General features: G+C 38.9%; 1 protein-coding gene across 2 annotated transcripts in view; it reads right to left on the bottom strand.

The window, feature by feature from the left end:
- Nucleotides 1–20,943, bottom strand: part of si:dkey-40c11.2 (drebrin-like protein A) — a 69,192-nt gene that overhangs the window by 9,135 nt on the left and 39,114 nt on the right. For both annotated transcript variants that reach the window (XM_057831410.1, XM_057831411.1), the window contains exons 2-10: nucleotides 20,075–20,130; nucleotides 19,873–19,985; nucleotides 18,790–18,864; nucleotides 6,578–6,715; nucleotides 6,433–6,510; nucleotides 1,185–1,336; nucleotides 1,040–1,094; nucleotides 557–631; nucleotides 381–489 (exon numbers count right to left, since the gene is read on the bottom strand). In XM_057831410.1, coding sequence (XP_057687393.1) covers nucleotides 381–489; nucleotides 557–631; nucleotides 1,040–1,094; nucleotides 1,185–1,336; nucleotides 6,433–6,510; nucleotides 6,578–6,715; nucleotides 18,790–18,864; nucleotides 19,873–19,985; nucleotides 20,075–20,130 — 851 coding nt within the window. The remainder of the gene's footprint in view (nucleotides 1–380; nucleotides 490–556; nucleotides 632–1,039; nucleotides 1,095–1,184; nucleotides 1,337–6,432; nucleotides 6,511–6,577; nucleotides 6,716–18,789; nucleotides 18,865–19,872; nucleotides 19,986–20,074; nucleotides 20,131–20,943) is intronic.

The raw sequence follows: 20,943 nt of genomic DNA, 5'->3' as shown, positions 1-20,943 counted from the left end.
TGACCTCAGTGACCTTTGACCTTAAAATGTATTTATTTTTTTCTATTTCTTATTACAAATATATCCTTTTCCTTCATTTGTGCAAGAATATACAACATGTAAACATTGAAAAATGATTTAAATTTAAATAAGTGTCCAAATACCTTCATTCTGACCTCAACTGATTTAACACACTACAAGCTAAAGTGGTCACAGTGCGCCCTCCAGTGGACACAATGAGGAAAAATTAGGTCATGTTATTCACAACGTCGTTTCTAGTAGAATCTTTTACTCCCATTTTTTAATACATTCAAAACAAGCTATATAAATGAGCAAAGTTGATAAATGGCACATTTAGCACAACTCGATCTTCCAGTATTTGTGTGCGCGTGTATACAAACCAGCACGTGAAGATCCAGGACTGGTTGGACTTTGCGACGACGATGATGACAGCTGCCTGAAGAACTCTCGAGGGTTCATGGAGCGTTGGGACACTAACACTGCGGCCTCCTACAAAGACATCATGTCACTTAAAGGGAACAATTACCATTAAATATGGTGATTCTCAGTGACTTACAGCGGCCTTTTCTATGGACTCGCTCCTTCTCAGACGAGCTCTCATGTCTTCCTCGTGCTCTCTCTGCTGTTGTTCCTGTTGCCATGGGCACATACATATAGAATTTGATTTGGCAGTGAACGATTATCAAAATGGATTGGACGTCTATTGCCGTCATTGGCAGCTAATGTTTTTTTTTTTCGTTAAGTACACCTTATGCAGTGCTATTTTTTATGACGTGAATGTTTTGCGTCAATAAACATGTTTCTTAAGACACTAAGTTTGTGGTAATATCAACCACTTCAGCATATTTTTGTACAGTCACAAGAAACACAGTAAGTGGAAATTTTGGGTAACCTTGGAATGCCGTCACTTGTATTTGTAAATTCCTGTAGATGAATTACAGAAAAGGAATTTGAAAGAACTTTTGATTCTTTAAAACAGGACCGAAAAACTAATCAAAAAGGATTCTAGAGGACTTTTTACTTTGTTGAGAAAACTCACCCATCTAAATTTCTCCTTTCTTCGCAGCTCCTCCTCTTGTTCTGCTTGCTTTCGTCTGCAAAACATTAAAAGTCATCAAACAGTTGAATATTTCAAGCGTAGTACAGTTTAAACTTAGGAAAGCCTTCGTCCAGTATTTTCTCACCTTTGCTCCTCTATCATTCGCAGTTTCTCATTCATTTTTCGATCTCTCTCTTCTGATTCCTTTCGTTCCTTCAAAACACGTTCTCGTTCAAGCCGCCTTCTCTCATCCAAGGCCCGTCTCCTCTCCTCCTCCTTTCTCAGTTCTTCTTCTCGCTAACAAAATGAACAATAACGTACATTATAGTTACCCATGTATAGGGCAAGTAACCTTTTGATCATTAAAAAATAATAATTCGGCGTGGGAACCTCTGGGTATTTCACGATACATTTGTGATGCAATACAGCATATTGTATGCAATTGTATTTACTAATTTTTAAATTCAATTTTATTTTTTTCATCCTTTTTACTCTAGCTGTTTTTAATTTCTTGCACTTTATACTTTTATCTTTGCTGCTATGGTGTTATGGCCGCTACAAAACTAATTTCCCTGAGGAAACTCTCCCAAGGGATTAATAAAGTTTATTGAATTGAATTGAATTGATACATGGCTCACGATAACGATGATCTTACGATACGGCGATACAACAATTATCGATACATGGGTCAGGAACTCATTCTAGGATATTCTAAAAAAACAACAACTAATAAACAGAAAAACAAGCTCTTTCCATCCTTCTGTTGTGAATTGGAATGCGTTTATCACTAGTAGACATCGAGTTAGACATCTCTGGCCTTCAGTGGCAGCAAATGCCAGGGGCATTAATTTCCTGTTGATTTTCTGTCACTTCCTGTTTATTTTGGGCCATTTACCAGTCACTTCTTGTTGATTTTGGGGCATTTACAGGTCAATTCCTGTTGATTTTGAGTTACTGATGAAAAGGAAAAAGTCGATTTTCTCTTTTTATAGGTTGTTTTATTCTCTTACATGAACAGATAATGACACACAATTCAGGAACAAAACGAAAGCAATAATCACCTAAGATAAACATATTTATTAAGGAAAGAGTAATTAAAAAGCTGGGCGGCCAGGACAAATGTCCCCGAGAGCCCCACGCAGGTACCTTTGAGTAGTCCCGAACTCTTAACGCATACACTTTTTGTTATTTCCAACGCGAATAGGCATGTTAAACCATTTAGTGGATCACAAGAAAGTGGAATTTTACTAGGCAGCTGTGTTATCTGTTTATCGCTTTGCTTCAGAGAAGACACCGAGAGCTGTACAAATCTTATCTGGTACAAAATTATATAAAAATGAATGTACTAAGTACAATGAACAAAAATATGGGGAAAAAAATCTTTATACTGAACAGGTGACAAGTGACTTTAGAATTTCCGCAAATGAATAGGAAGTGACTCAAAATCAACAGGAAGTAACCTGTAAATGCCCTAAAGTGAATAGGAAGTAACCTGTAAATGCTCACAAAAGACTGGCTGTGAATGCTCTAGTTTCAGTGCCATTGCCGGTGTTCAATGTCCAATCCAGTCAAAATGAATTTGATGTCGAGCACCGTCTGTGGCAGTCAGTGAGCTAACGTAGACATTATTCTCATGGAAGATTTTGGGAGCAATTTTTTTTTTAACGGTGACACCTTTTTAAAAACAATATCAGCAATTTTTGACAGGAGCATATTGATAACCTGTTGGGCTACAAAATATCCCGATATATCATCACATTTTCGATAAATTGTTACACCCCTAATAACAATTAACTTCCTAAGCATTTGTGGACATCACATTTTGCATCATGCAGACTACAATATTAACGTACCATTATATATAATATACATACAGTACATATATATATACATACAGTACATATATATACATACAGTACATATATATATATATATACATACAGTGGGGAGAACAAGTATTTGATACACTGCCGATTTTGCTGGTTTTCCCACTTGCAAAGCATGTAGAGGTCTGTAATTTGTATCATAAGTTCTCTTCAACTGTGAGGGACGGAATCTAATACAATGATCCAGAAAATCACGTATGATTTTTAAATAATAAATTTGCATTTAATTGCATGAAATAAGTATTTGATACATCACAAAAATCGAACTTTAATATTTGGTACAGAAACCTTTGTTTGCTATTACAGATACCAAACGTTTCCTGTAGTCCTTGACAAGGTTTGCACACACTGCGGCAGGGATTTTGGCCCACTCCTCCAAGCAGATCTTCTCCAGAGCCTTCAGGTTTCGGGGCTGCTGCCGGGCAACACGGACTTTCAGCTCTCTCCATAGATTTTCTATCGGGTTCAGATCTCGTGACTGGCTAGGCCACTCCAGGACCTTAAGATGCTTCTTACGGAGCCACTCTTTAGTTGCCTTGGCTGTGTGCTTTGGGTCGTTGTCATGCTGGAAGTCCCAGCCACGACCCATCTTCAGGGCTCTCACTGAAGGAAAGAGGTTGTCAGCCAAGATCTGGCGATACATAGCCCCATCCATCCGCCCCTCAATACGGTGCAGTCGTCCTGTACCCTTGGCAGAGAAGCAGCCCCAAAAAATGATGTTTCCTCCTCCATGTTTCACGGCTGGGATGGTGTTCTTGGGTTGTACTCATCCTTCTTTTTCCTCCAAACACGACAAGCCGAGTTTAGACCAAAAAGTTCCATTTTGGTCTCATCCGACCACATGACCTTCTCCCATTGCTCCTCTGGATCATCCAGATGGTCAGTGGCAAACTTCAGACGTGTCTGGACATGCACTGGCTTCAGCAGCGGGACCTTGCGTGCGCTGTAGGATTTTAATCCATGATGGTGTAATGTGTTTCCGATGGTTTTCTTCGAGACTGTGGTTCCAGCTCTCTTTAGGTTATTGACCAGGTCCTGCCGTGTAGTTCTGGGCTGATCCCTCACCTTCCTCATGATCAGTGATGCCCCACGAGGTGAGATCTTGCATGGAGCCCCAGAACGAGGCAGACTGACCGTCAACTTGAACTTCTTCCATTTTCTAATAATCGCTCCAGCAGTTGTTACCTTCTCACCAAGGTGCTTGCTTATTTTCCTGTGGCCCATCCCAGCCTTGTGCAGGTCTATTATTTTATCCCTGATGTCCTTACACAGCTCTTTGGTCTTGGCCATTGTGGAGAGGTTGGAGTTTGTTTGTTTGAGCATGTGAACAGGTGTCTTTTATACAGGTAACAAGTTCAAACAGGTGCAATTACTTCTAGTAATGAGTGGAGAACAGGTGGGGTTCTTAAAAAAGAACTAAGAGCCGAAATATTTACTAGTTGGTAATGTATAAAACACTTATTTCATGCAGTTAAATACAAATTTATTATTTAAAAATTATACAATGTGATTTTCTGGATTTTTGTATTAGATTCCGTCCCTCACAGTTGAAGAGAACTTATGATACAAATTACAGACCTCTACATGGCTTGCAAGTGGGAAAACCAGCAAAATCGGCAGTGTATCAAATACTTGTTCTCCCCACTGTATATATATATATGGCGGAAAACACTCAGGTGACTTGAAGTTCCGCTCTGAGACCCCCAATTTGACCAAATTTTAAAATTGTCCTATATGCATGTGTGATACATCATTGGAAAGCTTAAAATCTGTTTTTTCTGGGGGAAAATTTTTAAACAGGAGGGCATTTAAAAAAAAAAAAAAAAAAATTAAACAGAAAACCCTAACTGGAGACGAGAGCACGCGAGAGCAGAATTAAAGACACCATGATTTTAATGAGATATTATCGCGTAGTTACCTTGTTTCGATCCAAAAACTCCATGTAGCATGTATCATCGAGTGTCAAGACACAGATGTAATTGGCCACAGCTGGATTTTGGGGGTATTTTATGGGCAAAACATGGTAATATAACAAGGGTTGTGATGCAGAAAACGCAGACATCATGGAGTTGTTGAGATGTTCTTTTTCATATATTTACCCTTTTAAACGTTTTTTTTTTTCTCAATTTTTCTTTGTTTGGAACGATTATTTATCATCTAACATATTGGGGAAAATGCGACAGTTACGAAAAAAAAAAAAAAATAATAATAAAAAAATTAATCGATAGTTATTAGGTAGATATCCGTGACTTTTTTACAGATGCCATTTTTTTCATTGTGATGTAATTTGTTTAAAAGTTTAAAATCTGCAAGTGAATCTTTTTTTTTTTTAAGTTTTTTTTTTTTTATTAAATAATAGACATCAATTAATGATTCTAAGCTAAAAATGACAGACATTTTGAATACTAAATATAATTAATCATCTTTGTTTTATGGCTGTGTTGAAACAAAAGCGGTTGTGCAACGTCTGTAAACCGGGGTTTCCAGGGTAAAAGGGACAAATAAAAATAGTTCTAAGTTATCTAGTTAATAGTAGGGCTTAATGCGCCATGAATCTGCTATGGCAGCATATAGACAGCAGTTTATTTTAAAGAGGAGTACAAGAGCACAAACTGCTTTTTCAGTCTTGTCTGTGTACCATATATATATGGTATGGTATATATGGTATGGTGTGTATATTATATATATATATATATATATATATATATATATATATATATATACACACACATCATAACTTATATATTATCAATTAAAAATCAAATCAAAATTTTGAAATACCAATTTTGTATACAAGTGTGACCTACATGACGAATCAAAATTTTGAAATACCAATTTTGTATACAAGTGACCCAATTATTATTAGAAATATATGTTTAATTGTTAATCATTACTGTATTGCTCATTTTCATACAGTTTTTTTATGACCTTATAATGTCCGACCTCACAAATAATGAAAAGAATATTCAGATTTTTTTTAAATTTTATTTTAAAGCTTCATGTGGCCCTTAAATATACTGTAATATGAAAAAATAGTATATATTTTTAATTAGTTTGCCTATGTTCTCTAATAACCATTGCATGTAGTTATTATGGTAAAATAAATACAACTAAAGTAAGATTGAATGCAATAAGTTATAAACAAAGTTTTTTTTTTTACTGCAATGAGGTCCAGAAATGCTTGTATCAAATGTAATACATTTGGCAATATAGGGTTAAATACATTTATAAATTGATAATATGTTAATAAAAAATAAACTATTACGATTGAAATAATCAAAAACATTAAAAACCTACAGTTATGACCACAAATAACACTAAAGGTGATATTTATTATTGTTTTAAAATGTAATAATATCTAGACGTCCAATTCATTTGAACTGGGAGGAATGACAATGAATGATCATGTTTCCGTGCAATTGATGGCGCATGGCAGCGAATGATCAACCAGTTAAAATGGATTGGACAATTAGAGCTGTCATTGGCAGCCATCTCTCATAAAAATACCTCTTCACGCGCCCAAAAGGAGTCTCTGTTGATGAGTCTCATCTCCATTGCAGCATTGGTTTTCCTATAGTTTGTGCCCTGAGAGAGAAATATTGTAAATCTCTGCCTCTATCTAGCGGTCAAAATGAGGACTACAGCTACTCACAACTAAGTCCTCCCTTTCTGAGGACCTGGAGCTCTTCTTGGCCCAGTGAGAATGAGGTTGGCTCTTGCTGAGCTCAGCTCTTATCTTCTCCTCTGTCACGTCATCATCTTTGTGTGCACTAATGAAGGCGTGCGCCTCCTATATGTGAACATGGAGGACAACAATTAGGGGATAACAAATGTGAATATAATGTTACGTAGGATAGCTGCTCATGCACGCACACCATCATCCCATAACACGAGCGCACAAAAGGGGCCTCTGGTGGTTTTCAGTTGGATAGATCTGAGGTTATGCAAACTCGGAGCCAAACTCTTGTGCAACTAAGGATGAGGGAAAATAAAGTCTCACTCGTTTGGCAGTTTGAGGATGTAAATGCTTACAGACAGTAGACGGAATAATGGAAACATATCAAAATCTCCTTAGGGAATAAACTTTTGTGTTTTTATGCTGGTGTTTAAAAGACATACAGTACATGTGTGTACATGACATTCATAGGAAAGCTGTTTTGTGACGTCACCTACACCCTCGCATATACCCGCTGATCAAGCATTGGTGAAGGCGCGGAAATCAGGGGGGTGACTCTAAGGAGCCTGGTTTGCGGGCATAAAGTGGGCATGGTGAGAGGGTGAAACAGAGAGGACTTCTGCTTTCCATTCAATTTTTTGGGCTTTATTTCTATTACCTGTTTCAATTGTTTTGTTTTGACTTTCTTTATGAACTAATGCGATTCTTATGTATCGTTTTGTGTTTTGGGATTTTTTTCGCCACTGCGTAGGTGGATGTAAAAATGAGTACAAATGGCATCGTGAAGAGAGGTGGGTATTTTATGATAACTGCATTTGATTGATTAAAGTATTAACATTCATAAATGTATCAACATTCATAAAATGTCTGCTAACATAAAGCCACCATAGACATCAAAATACTTGACCTGAAAGCTCCTTCATTCACTGCGCCCCGCCTGCCGTAGGGGGGCCGTGTGACTTAGCTTCATTTATTAGAAGTCGGTGGAGTGAAACTCTCACACATGCTTTTGAGCACAAAGCCGGATTTACATTTTAAAGGTACAAAATGTGGACTGGATACTAACAACAAGGATTGTCTCAGGAGTGATTTGTTTGAGGATTGAAGGTTATTATTATATTTTTCGTATCATATTGAAACGTTGTGAAAAAAATCAATGGGAGAAATTAGCCGCGCCATACCTCGCAATATTTACGTAATATAACTGCCAACTGCCCGGTTTTTGCTTTTAACCAAGAATTGAGACTGTTTTACGTCCATATCTATAAATAATTCGGGGATTTAAGCATTTATTCACAAAAATTTCAACGTAAAAACCTCATTGTTTTGCTTCGGTGGCCATGTTGAATTTTGTATTTCTAGATTTTATTTTAGACATTTCTCCGTCCATATTAAAAAATATTCAGTTTTTACTTGTTTTATTTTATGTAATATTTCAATCTAATAACTTTCAGTGAAACACCATGGCCCTACACCAACCCCTACGCCTACAGCAACAAGCAGATCTTCGTCTACTTTGACCCCGTGAACCTTTGGAAGAACATCTACAGCAGCTTCCACAACAATGGCTGTATAGTGCTCACCAGGTGTCCTGCATTATTCCAGCATTATTCACTTAATAAAAAACGATTAATCAAAACACCTATCGTTCTAAAACAAACATGTTTTTTAGGAGCCTGAGAAGCCGGATACAAGTTGACCCAGAAGGTGCTGGCGCGCTCTTCTATCAAGAAGCAGAGCTTCGGGCTCATCATGGCAGTCGTAAACCCCAACACGGTCGCCGGGCTGAGGCTCCTCGCCATGACCACGGGCAAGCAGGAACACAGTGACACGGCCTGGAGATGTTCCAGAGGACAAGGGAGAGTTGGAGACGGACCGGGCGGTCCTCAAGCGGCCATCTCTCCCCATGGCGGCCCACATGGCGGCCTTCTGAATGTCGCTGTAGGACTCCCTGATGTGCAGGAAGAACAAGAGCACCAGCTGAAGTTCCTGGCGGTCCCTCTTCAACTGTTTTGGTGCGAACTTCTCCAAGGATGTGACTTCAGAAGCGAGGAAGAACAAGGCCTTGGAGTGGCCAACCGGCAGGAAACGGAGCAGAGTAGAGGAGGGCAGGAAGGAGACAGCGAGGAACAGGGACATGTACAAGTCAAGGAAGCTGACCAGAAAACGCAAGGCATAGAAAGAGGCTATGTGATTGTTGAAAGACGAGGCTCACATCCTGGTAACACCACATCACTGCCTGAATCATATACATTTTATATTTATGTTTATTTAAATTTCATACTTGCACGTCACTTTTGAGATTTTAACTTATCCTGCACTGTAAAGGTATGCTCCACAATTTCAATGTATAACTGTATAATGATAATAAAGGGCTATTCTATTCTATAATAAGTTGTGATTGTATATAAAATTGATTAATAATCTATTCATATGTTATTTATAATTGATTCTGCATGTTTTCCTAGAGTATTAAGTTTCTGATGTTAAATTGAGTGGTTTATTAGCTGTTGAAAACAGTAAATAAAAAAATTAAGTTGCTATTTCGGTCAAAAACTTACATGATATGTTAAATATGGCTATTGATCCTGAAAATATAGGTGGTTATCTTTGCATTTGGAGATTTTTGTGCATCGAGAGTAAAATCTGAGAATTTTATAGCCATTTTTTAGTTTTGTTTACTTACAGTGCCTTGCAAAAGTATTCGGCCCCCTTGAACCTTGCAACCTTTCGCCACATTTCAGGCTTCAAACATAAAGATATAAAATTTTAATTTTTTGTCAAGAATCAAGAACAAGTGGGACACAATCGTGAAGTGGAACAACATTTATTGGATAATTTAAACTTTTTTAACAAATAAAAAACTGAAAAGTGGGGCTTGCAATATTATTCGGCCCCCTTGCGTTAATACGTTGTAGCGCCGCCTTTTGCTCCAATTACAGCTGCAAGTCGTTTGAGGTATGTTTCTATCAGTTTTGCACATCGAGAGACTGACATTCTTGCCCATTCTTCCTTGCAAAACAGCTCGAGCTCAGTGAGGTTGGATGGAGAGTGTTTGTGAACAGCAGTCTTCAGCTCTTTCCACAGATTCTCGATTGGATTCAGGTCTGGACTTTGACTTGGCCATTCTAACACCTGGATACGTTTATTTTTCAACCATTCCATTGTAGATTTGGCTTTATGTTTTGGATCATTGTCCTGTTGGAAGATAAATCTCCGTCCCAGTCTCAGGTCTTGTGCAGATACCAACAGGTTTTCTTCCAGAATGTTCCTGTATTTGGCTGCATCCATCTTCCCTGTCCCTGCTGAAGAAAAGCAGGCCCAAACCATGATGCTGCCACCACCATGTTTGACAGTGGGGATGGTGTGTTCAGGGTGATGAGCTGTGTTGCTTTTACGCCAAACATCGTTTTGCATTGTGGCCAAAAAGTTCCATTTTGGTTTCATCTGACCAGAGCACCTTCTTCCACATGTTTGGTGTGTCTCCCAGGTGGCTTGTGGCAAACTTTAAATGAGATTTTTTATGGATATCTTTGAGAAATGGCTTTCTTCTTGCCACTCTTCCATAAAGGCCAGATTTGTGCAGTGTACGACTGATTGTTGTCCTATGGACAGACTCTCCCACCTCAGCTGTAGATCTCCGTAGTTCATCCAGAGTGATCATGGGCCTTTTGGCTGCATCTCTGATCAGTTTTCTCCTTGTTTGAGAAGAAAGTTTGGAAGGACGGTCGGGTCTTGGTAGATTTGCAGTGGTCTGATGATCCTTCCATTTCAATATGATGGCTTGCACAGTGCTCCTTGAGATGTTTTAAGCTTGGGAAATCTTTTTGTATCCAAATCCGGCTTTAAACTTCTCCACAACAGTATCTCGGACCTGCCTGGTGTGTTCCTTGGTTTTCATAATGCTCTCTGCACTTTAAACAGAACCCTGAGACTATCACAGAGCAGGTGCATTTATACGGAGACTTGATTACACACAGGTGGATTCTATTTATCATCATCGGTCATTTAGGACAACATTGGATCATTCAGAGATCCTCACTGAACTTCTGGAGTGAGTTTGCTGCACTGAAAGTAAAGGGGCCGAATAATATTGCACGCCCCACTTTTCAGTTTTTTATTTGTTAAAAAAGTTTAAATTATCCAATAAATGTTGTTCCACTTCACGATTGTGTCCCACTTGTTGTTGATTCTTGACAAAAAAATTAAATTTCATATCTTTACGTTTGAAGCCTGAAATGTGGCGAAAGGTTGCAAGATTCAAGGGGGCCGAATACTTTTGCAAGGCACTGTATATAAAAAGTAATTGGGATTTTATAAGGGAACGACTTAGAATTTTTTGATGCCACTGCTCATGGAGACTCATACATGGCTAAGGTAGGTGCCTGTTTTGGTTTTAGGTTGTTAGCAGTCGGTTTTGAAAATATTTTAATTTGAGATTTTTGAAAGTAGGCCCCCAACGGAGCAGCCCCGTTTCCCGTGTTATGTCAAGTATTATGAAGTCTATTTTTTATTTATCTTCACTTTTATACATCAGAAAAATAAAAATCTGTGTTATTTCAATTCACTAACTCATTAGCTGCGATTAACGTCCAATCCATTCTATTGAGAGGGCTGGCAGCGAAACTTTAGATCAAATTGGATTGGTCTACCAGTGTCAATGGCATAGAAACATATTTACTCAGTGCCATCAATCCCAGTCAAAAAAAAATTTGATGTCTATCACTGTCAAAGGCAGTGATTAAGTTAATCAGGATTCTTTGTACTGATATAATGACATGATAAAGGCATTGTCTGTGCCTTTTAACAAGCATCTAAAAAAATGTTAGTACTCAGAGTACTGCCATCATGAACAGTCACATTACCCGGGCGATGAACATTGCTCAATAAGATTAATCATGTGTTTAAATATATTAGAAAAAAAAATCAGTAAATGTGATTCAATTTAAATTTATTCATACAAGTGAAATGAATGGTACCTAAATAACAACAAGCAAACAGTTATGATAGTATGAAAAGTAAATCAAGTGTATTTAAAAGTTAAAGACAAGTGAGCTGTGCCTCACAAATGCATTCTATTCGGAAAACAGGTTAAAAAAAATCAAAACAACTAAACAATAAAGTTGAAAGAAAATGAACAATATGCTTAAAGGAAGTGCTTTACTTCATTTGTTGCCATTAACAATTTACATTGACTGCCCTTGAGACAAGTTCGGCTCTGTTCGTATGATTCATTACACATAGGAGGTGTACACGCAGAACCAGTTATCAAAAACATACGTAAAGGTGTAACGTCATTGCTAAGAGCACACTGTGGATATCAATGTATGTTGCATAGCTGCTGCAATATTCTACATAACAGAACAGATATCTTCACCCAGAAGCTATCTTTTTACTCAGCAATGAATTTCACCTTGCTCTCACTCATGATAAGAAGAAAGTCGAATGCCCCTCAGATTGGAATTTTCTGCTAGAAAAATGCATCTGAAATCGCACAAAGTTTTTATCACTGCTTATGTTTGCCTTTTTTGACAGAGAATGGACAAGCATACACTAGAACTTGAAAATGACTCATTTTATTAATTTTCTAGTGTTTTTTATGTAGCAGGGGTTAAAAATTCGAAAAATAAGTGACCTTATGACAGGCTGTCACAATGTAGGTATGATGAAGTGAAAAAAAAATGTCATGAAAACATAGTAGTCATCCCATGCGCTCATTTTCTGTTTCTTTAGCCTTTTTGTATCGAGCTTCTCATCGCCAACCTTTGTGCCTGGATTGTGTCTGTTACTTGAGTTGAAACGTGCAACAATGGAAACATCTGCACCCTATTCACATGTAATCTTTCACTGAAGCACGATGAAACACACCCAGGACTCGCCTTGACCCAACTCCGCTTTCGACCAGCTGAGACATGCAGTACCCAAAGAAAGAAAGAACTGAGATGAAATATAGATAGAATTCAAGAGGAAGAATAGTTTAGCCGTGTTTTACTTTGACGTCAGTACAATTGCAATAACCTTTTATGGCCATTTTATTTTGTACAATTCAGTCAGGCCCACTTTTTGAGTTTTTGTTAACAAAACACTCACTCAGGTCAAGAATTCACCAACTATGTAAAGTCTCGGTTGCCCCTTGGAAGGTGTACCCAGAAGTCATTGTGCCATTCACAGGCTCGAAGACTTGTGGGTATACCTTTCAGTAGCAACTGTTACTTTACATAGTTAACTCACACTCTGCGTGAGTGTTCTGTCAATAAAAGTGGATAAAAACTGAGCATTTATTTGGCTGACTAAAAAGGGGCTTAACTCGTTTGTTACATCAAATATGCAGCTCAAAATATACAGTGCTGGCCAAAAGTATTAGCACCCCTGCAATTCTGTCAGGTAATGCTCAATTTCTCTCAGAAAATGATTGCAATTGCAAATGCTTTGGTAGTAATATCTTCCATTTATTTTGCTTGCAATGAAAAAAGACAAAAGAGAATGAAAAAAAAAAAAAAAATTAAATCATTATTATTTTACACGAAACTCCAAAAATGGACCGGACAAAAGTACTGGCACCCTCAGCTTAATACTTGGTAGCACAACCTTTAGAAAAAATAACTGCAAACAGTTTCTTAGAATACTCTGCTAGAATTTTAGATCATTCTTCTTTGACCAACTGCTCCAGGTCTCTGAGATTTGAAGGATGACGTCTCCAAACTGCCATTTTCAGATCTCTCCACAGGTGTTCTATGGGATTCAGGACTGGACTCATTGCTGGCCACTGTAGAAGTCTTCAGTGCCTTCTCTCAAACCATTTTTTAGTGGTTTTTGAAGTGTTTTTTGGGTCATTGCCCTGCTGGAAGACCCATGACCTCTAAGGGAGACCCAGCCTCTCACACTGGGCCCTACATTATGCTGCAAAATTTGTTTGTAGTCTTCAGACTTCATAATGCCATGCACACGGTCAAGCAGTCCAGTGCCAGAGGCAGCAAAGCAACCCTAAAACATGTTTGACTGTGGGGACCGTGTTCTTTTCTTTGAAAGCTTCGTTTCTTTCCCAGTAAACTCTATGTTGATGCCTTTTCCCAAAAAGCTCTACTTTGGTCTCATCTGAGCTGAGAACAATCTTCCAAAATGTTTTCAGCTTTGTCAGGTAAGTTTTGGCAAACTCCAGCCTGGCTTTTTTTATGTCTGGGTCCGAAGTGGGGTCTTCCTGGGTATCCTACAATAGAGTCCCTTTTTCATTCAGACGCCAACGGATAGTACGGGTTGACACTGTTGTGCCCTTGAACTGCAGGACAGCTTGAACTTGTCTGGATGTTAATCGAGGTTCTTTATCCACCATCCGCACAATCTTTCGTTGAAATCTCTCGACAATATATATATTTTTTTTCCGTCCACATCTAGAGAGGTTAGCCGCAGTGCCATGGGCTTTACACTTATTGATGACACTGCGCGCGGTAGACACAGCAACATACAAGTCTTTGGAGATGGACTTGTAGCCTTGAGATTGCCCATGCTTCCGCACAATTTTGCTTCTCAAGTCCTCAGAAAGTTCTTTTGTCTTCTTTCTTTTCTTCTTGCTCAATGTGGTACACACAAGGACACAGGAAAGAGGTTGAGTCAACTTTAATCCATTTGAACTGGCTCTAAGTGTGATTTAATCATTGCCAACACCTGTTATGTGCCACAGGTAAATAAAAGGTGCTGTTAATTACACAAATTAGAGAAGATTGCAATCGTTTTCTGGGAGAAATTTGGCATTATCTGACAGAATTGCAGGGATGCCAACACTTTTGGCCAGCAGAGCACTGTATATGTACAGTCATGTGAATAAATTAGGACACCCTATGTCTATGCCTGTGTGTTTTCTAATATATTTGGTCATATGGATATTTAATATCAATTTTAACAATCTTGAGAGATTCAATAGAACTAAACAATTAAAACTGAAAAAAAAAATTATCTAAGTTTCTGCAAAATTTAATTTTAAATAAATGCAATTTCTGTGACAGAATAAATTAGGACAACCCCACATCCAATCAATTAAAATGGCTAATAGCACATCAGATGCAAATGATTAGAACATCCTTTCCCACTGTTTTGAAGGAGGCTTGCTTTATTTAAACCTCACATTTAGTCTGGTGTGCCCCTTACTGTTGAAGTGACAGAAAACACCATGGTGAGATCAAAGGAAAGAAAGAAAGATTGTCGACGCTTATGAGTCTGGTATGGGATTCCAAAAGATCTCAAAAGAATATAGAATCAGCCATTCCACTGTCCAGAAAATAGTTTACAAGTGGAGGACATTCAAAACAACTGCCAACATGCCCAGGTCTGGCTGTCCAAGCAAGTTCACCTCGAGAGAGACCGCAAGATGCTAAAACAAGTCTCCAAAAACCCTAAAATGTCATCATGGGACCTACAACAGGCTCTTGCTACTGTTGATTTGAAAGTGCATGCCTCCACAATCAGAAAGAGACTTCACATGTTTAACCTTCATGGGAGGTGTGCAACTCTACAGTATTATATAAGCTGTACACAGACTACTTTTCATTGTGTCAAAGTGTCATTTTGTCAGTGTTGTCCCATTAAAAGATATACTTAAATATCTGCAGAAATGCGAGCGGCGTACTCACTTTTGTGATACACTGTAGACCAGGACTTCTGGAATAATGTTCTTTGGACAGATGAATCTAAAATTGAATTATTTGGACACCATAACAGAAGACATGTTTGGCATAAACCCAACACAGCATTCCAGGAAAAGAACCTCATACCAACTGTGAAGCATGGAGGTGGAATGTCATGGTTTGGGGATGCTTTGCTCCAGCAGGACCTGGCCTGCTCACCATCATAGAATCCACCAATAATTCTATCGTGTATCAGAGGATGCTCGAGGAACATATAACATAATCTGTGAAAAAATTAAAGCTGGAGCAAAACTGGACACTGCAAAATGACAATGACCCAAAACATACCAGTAAATCCACAAAGGACTGGTTGAAAAGGAAGAAATGGAGAGTCCTGGAATGGCCAAGTCAAATCCCAGATCTTAATCATATTGAGATGCTATGGGGTGACTTGAAACGGACTGTATATGCAAGAAACCCCTCAAACATCTCACAGCTGAAAGTATTCTGCGTTGAGGAGTGGAGCAAACTTGCTTCATACCGATGTCAAAGACTGGTAGATGGCTACAAAAAGTGTCTCACTGAAGTTATTTCAGCCAAAGGGGGTACCACTAGCTATTAGGTGGTACGGTGTCCTAAGTTTTGCCTTAGTTAGAATATGCATTTTTGTTGATATATTTGGTTTAATGAGTAAAACAATCTAAATTTTTGTTGTTTACCTGCAATTAAATCACTTTCTTTTCTAGAGATAAAGAAAAACAAGATCAGACATTGATATGTGAACATTTCTTAAAGGGATCCTCTTTTTTTAAGACAAGTAATTCTTAAAAGATAAATGTTCGTATGAGTCATAATAATTTGATATTAAAACCCCTCTTAATGTTTTTGTTTTAATAAAGTTTGTAAAATTATTTTATGTGATAGGCCGCCATTCTTGTTACGTCGTAGTGCGTGACGTCACGGGTCCCGTTGCCGAAATTCCAGCGTGTCACTCATTAGCTTTCCCAACATGTCGTCAGTTCTACCCTTCCTATTTGAACCAGATCTGAAAAGTGAAGAGCAGGACAGCACTGTCGGTCATTCACAAGACGAGCTTCGGGGAAAAATGCGTGCAGCAAATACCTGATATGACAAAACTTGGGCAAAACTGGTGATGCGAGAGAGTGCTGTTGGGAACTCCGGTTGGGAGCGAGAGTGTATGCTGTCCGGTTTTATTAGCAGATATTCAAGGTAAGCATATTGCGTTTTCAAACTTATCCCAATATAATTATGTAGATTGTAAGCATCCAGAGCGGTCGTGTGCTTTACACACAGGACAGGCCAAAGAGCTAACCCAAAGACCTAACTCCAACATTGTTGTAAGGTCCACGTCAGAGTCACTAGTGCTTTAATTATTTAGTATGATTTGTGGAAAACTCCCACGAAGAATAGTCAACATAAAAGATAGCAATAGTAATCCAAATCCGCGTTTTTACTCACTCGAAGATCCAGGAATTAGACCGATCCCATGACAATGTCGCAGCCGCGATCAGGCCGTGGATTCCACAAAATAGACTGATCCGAAAAGCCGCTGTGGGATCGACGAATCAAAAAAATGGACAGATCCGAAACCAATATTGCAGATGCGGTGGGACCGTCGGATCTAGACGAATCCCTTACTTGACTGAGGATCCAGGAAAAATGTTCGGGCGCCAGTTGTAACGCGTGGTGGGTAGGATACGTGCATACAGGTACCAAAAAGGGGGAGAAGCTTCCACTTATGCACATTTATTCACTAAAAATAATAATTCCACCTTGACCACTCACTTCACTCCCATTGTTTCCATTTGACTGGAAATTGCATCCAAAAGCAGCACATCGTGGCATTTTACTTCGCGAGTTTAGGCAGCAATAAGCAATTGTTGAACACGCTACACAATTGGAAAGATCCCAATGACGTCATCACTGCGAGCCCGCAAACCATGGCGCCAACTAACGGTCAAAATATGGGCTAAATATTATAAAATGTTGCCACTGATTTAACATTTTATGTGTTTCTAACAACATATTTTAGTACAAGAGAACAATTGTAGTTTATTAGAGCCTACATGTATTTAAGTATGTATGTGTAATGGGTGCATTGCACAGGAAACCTCCCTTGCCAAAGCTCCTAGCCTGAACTTTTTAGCATAGCAGTTAGCGCATTGGCCTGCTGTGCTGGACTCGCTGTGCGGCACTGGTTTGAGTCCTGACCTGGACAATGGGGACGGATCGTATCATGCGGCGCAGGACCCCCAGACCGGTTACATTGGTGCCGTGACCCAGATCGGTAGTGAAGGTTTCAAGGGTGAGTGTAACAGGTGCACACAGGTCTGTTGTGTGCGTCGCATAGTCAACTTCCCTCCCGATGCCTTCAAGAGCGTGTTGGAGGGTAGAGCTGCTAGCCTGGGCTTTTAGCCTAGCCGTTAGCACACTCTCCTTCCGTGGTGCAGTGCAGATTTGAGTTCTGACCTCGACAACGTGGCCGGATCGTAATGTGCGGGGCGGTTACATGCAGTTGGTTACATAAATACGTATGTATGTTTAATGTCAAGCTGACGTGATCGTTTCAAATGTCAATATGTGCATGCGGCTCCCAGTGTTGTCTTTTCTGTGGAAACTGGGTGAAGTGTTAAAGGTTGCTGACCTCTGTGCTAACCTATTGACTGTCATAGACAGCGATAGACATCCAATCCATTTTGAATGGGAGAGCCTGGCAGCAAATGATCCCATAATTAACGAATTCACAGCATAGGGATAAAAAGAGCTACATGATTGGACGTCTATCATCGTCAATAGCACTGAAAGAGTTAATGGGAATTCCCACTCTACCAAATATGCCAATTTAGCGGAAGTCTGCTGTTATTTTTGAGTCGGCTCTCTCTGAGTGCTCCTCTCTTTTAAAAAACTGAAGTACAGCATTAATTAAAACGGCATTCCAACAAATTGTGGGAAAAACTTTGTAGTGATACTTCCCTAATCGAATAGAATAGTCAAAAAAACATTTGCGTCAACAAACACCCATACAAATGCATACACACACACATTTCACACAAAAGAGGGCTGGGGGACTCAGACGGTTGCTCACAATGGGCCAGACATGACAAAACAACAACAAACATTCCACAGTGTCGACTTGGTGATGCCTTTATATGGAAACTCATAAACTTTGAGGTCAGTTGCCGTCACTACTAAACAAACAGCGATCAAGATGTAATGCTAACACTACTATAGCGCTGTCCGCTTCTGATGCGCCTTTGTCGTGCGAGCACTTCCTCTTAGGTGAGAAGGAGAAACTATAAATCTTTTAACGCCAAGGCTAGACTAAATCTTCTCCTAGTATCAGTGATGGCCACATACCACCAACACAGGAATAGGACAGGAAGAGCAGTCAACACAGGAAACTCACAAAACAATACCCAGTCAACTTGAGTGTATAAATATAGAGTACAAAGCAAGAAGAAGGAATTTGGGAGCCCCGACTGTTAGCAAAACTAAATTGATTTGACGCTCGAATTGAAAATATTTCAAAATGAAGAAAATCAACTGAACCTTGAAAAAGTGTTTGATGGCTGGAATGTGTCCGGCACATTCCGTCCTGCGGAATTCTTCCACATGTTCACCAACCTGCAAACAAATGCAGAATACAAATATTTACATTCCGATTTCCTGGCAAGAGTTCAAGAAGAGCGACACAAGGAATCATCATGGTATGACTTAACACATTCACTGTCATTGGTGGTGATTAGACAACCTGAGTTGTTCTAAATATGAACTGTTTTTACATTGACCACATAGTAAACCACATACAACATTCAAACTGAAAGAAAAACACATCAACAAATGTTCTCTCATAAATTCATAATTATCTGCCATTGACGACGATAGAGGTCCTATCCAGTTTGATTTTGGGGCTGCCAACCTTCCCAGTCAAAATGGATTGATTGTCTATCGCTATCAATGGCAGTGAATGAGTTCAATAATACAGCGGTGCCTGGACTTGCAATTAATGCAATTTAATTTTGAGTTTTTAAAATTGCAACCTGAAACAAAATAAAATGACATTAAATAAAACAAAAAATAGACAAAAATCAATCAATCAATAAATAAGATTTTGCTTGATCAATCTGAAAATAAGAATCACAAGCCTAAAAAAATGTTTTTTTTTTTGTTTTTGTTTTTTAATGTAAATACCGTATTTTTCGGACTATGAATCGCACCTGAGTATAAGTCACACCAGCCAAAAAGATGAGCAATGAAGACGATAAAAAAACATAAATAAGTCGCACTGGAGTATAAATCACATTTTGGGGGAAAATTTATTTGATAAAATCCATCACCAAGAACAACAAACATGTCATCTTGAAAGGCAAGAGGCTGAATAAGTGTACGGCATGCTAACGTTACTACATGACGCATAAACAACGAACTGAGATTGTACCCAGTATGTTGATGTAACATAGCTATTAAATGTTATTCAGATGACTATAGCATATAGAATATGCTAACAAGTTATGATGTAATAATGTGTAATATTTACACACATAAGTTACTCCAGAGTAGAAGTCGCACCACCGGTCAAACTGTTAGAAAAACTGCGGCTTATAGTCTGAAAAAGACAGTACTCGTTTTTACCCAGGCAATCATAGCGATTCGGGGTCCTCCTGTGTCTGAATTTCCCACTCTGCAAAGTCCATATTGTGGTTTTGATGCATGAAACTTGCTGGCCAACTCTGAAACACCGCCCACTTAAACCAAAAAAATGGGACAATGTAAGCCAAAGTTAAGCTGCTGAAGAATGCAAAATGTGTATTTCGTACATGACAATCAAACTTACCTCCTGAGTCAGCTAGTTTGAGCTTGCTCGTGAGCCCTTCGTATACAAATAAAGCCCTGTGGATACACAGATGTACAAAAAGTTTAGGAATGTGACAAAAACATGGATCTGTCGTGTTGACAATAAGGGTGGGAACCCCTGGATGCCTAACGATATAATACGATACTATTTGCAATACTAGGCTCAAAATAATGACGCTCTAACGATACAACAATTATCGATAAGAGAAAAACAAACTTTTTCATCCTTCTGCTGTGAATTGGAATGAGTTTACCACAAGTAGACATCCAATGCATTTGAAGTGAGCGGGTTCATTCGCTTCCATCCCTCTTACTTCAAACTGATTAGACGTCTATAGCTGTCATTGGGCAATGCCAGGCAATGAGTTCATTTTGGGGCATTTCGTGTCATTTCTTGTTTATCACGTCACTTGCTTCTCCTATTGATTTTGGGTGAATGAAAAGGAAGTGAATCAAGAATGTCCCCAAATGAGTAGGAAGTGACTCAAAATCAACAGCAAGTAATCTGTAAATGCCCTAAAATGAACAGGAAGTGACCTGCTTGTGCCCACAAAGGACTGGCTGTTAATCCTGTGGTTACAGTGCCACTGAGGGCCATAAACGTACAATCCAGTCCAGATGAATTGGATGTCTAGCGCCGTCAGTGGCAGCTAGTTCGCTAACGTAGACACTATTCTTAATAGAGGATTTTGGTTAGAGTTGTCTGATAATAACTCATTAACCAATAACCGATATCCCGATGTTGTATAACTCCAAAAATCCAATACCGATATAGAACCGATTCCACTATACTGTATGCACTCATTGACTTAATACATTATGGCTAATTGTATTGTGATGCCCTGGTGG

The sequence above is a fragment of the Corythoichthys intestinalis genome, chromosome 3, assembly GCF_030265065.1.
Source record: "Corythoichthys intestinalis isolate RoL2023-P3 chromosome 3, ASM3026506v1, whole genome shotgun sequence".
Classification (NCBI taxonomy): domain Eukaryota; kingdom Metazoa; phylum Chordata; class Actinopteri; order Syngnathiformes; family Syngnathidae; genus Corythoichthys; species Corythoichthys intestinalis.
Note: the sequence above shows the minus strand (reverse complement) of the source record. Positions and strands in the feature narration are given on the sequence as shown.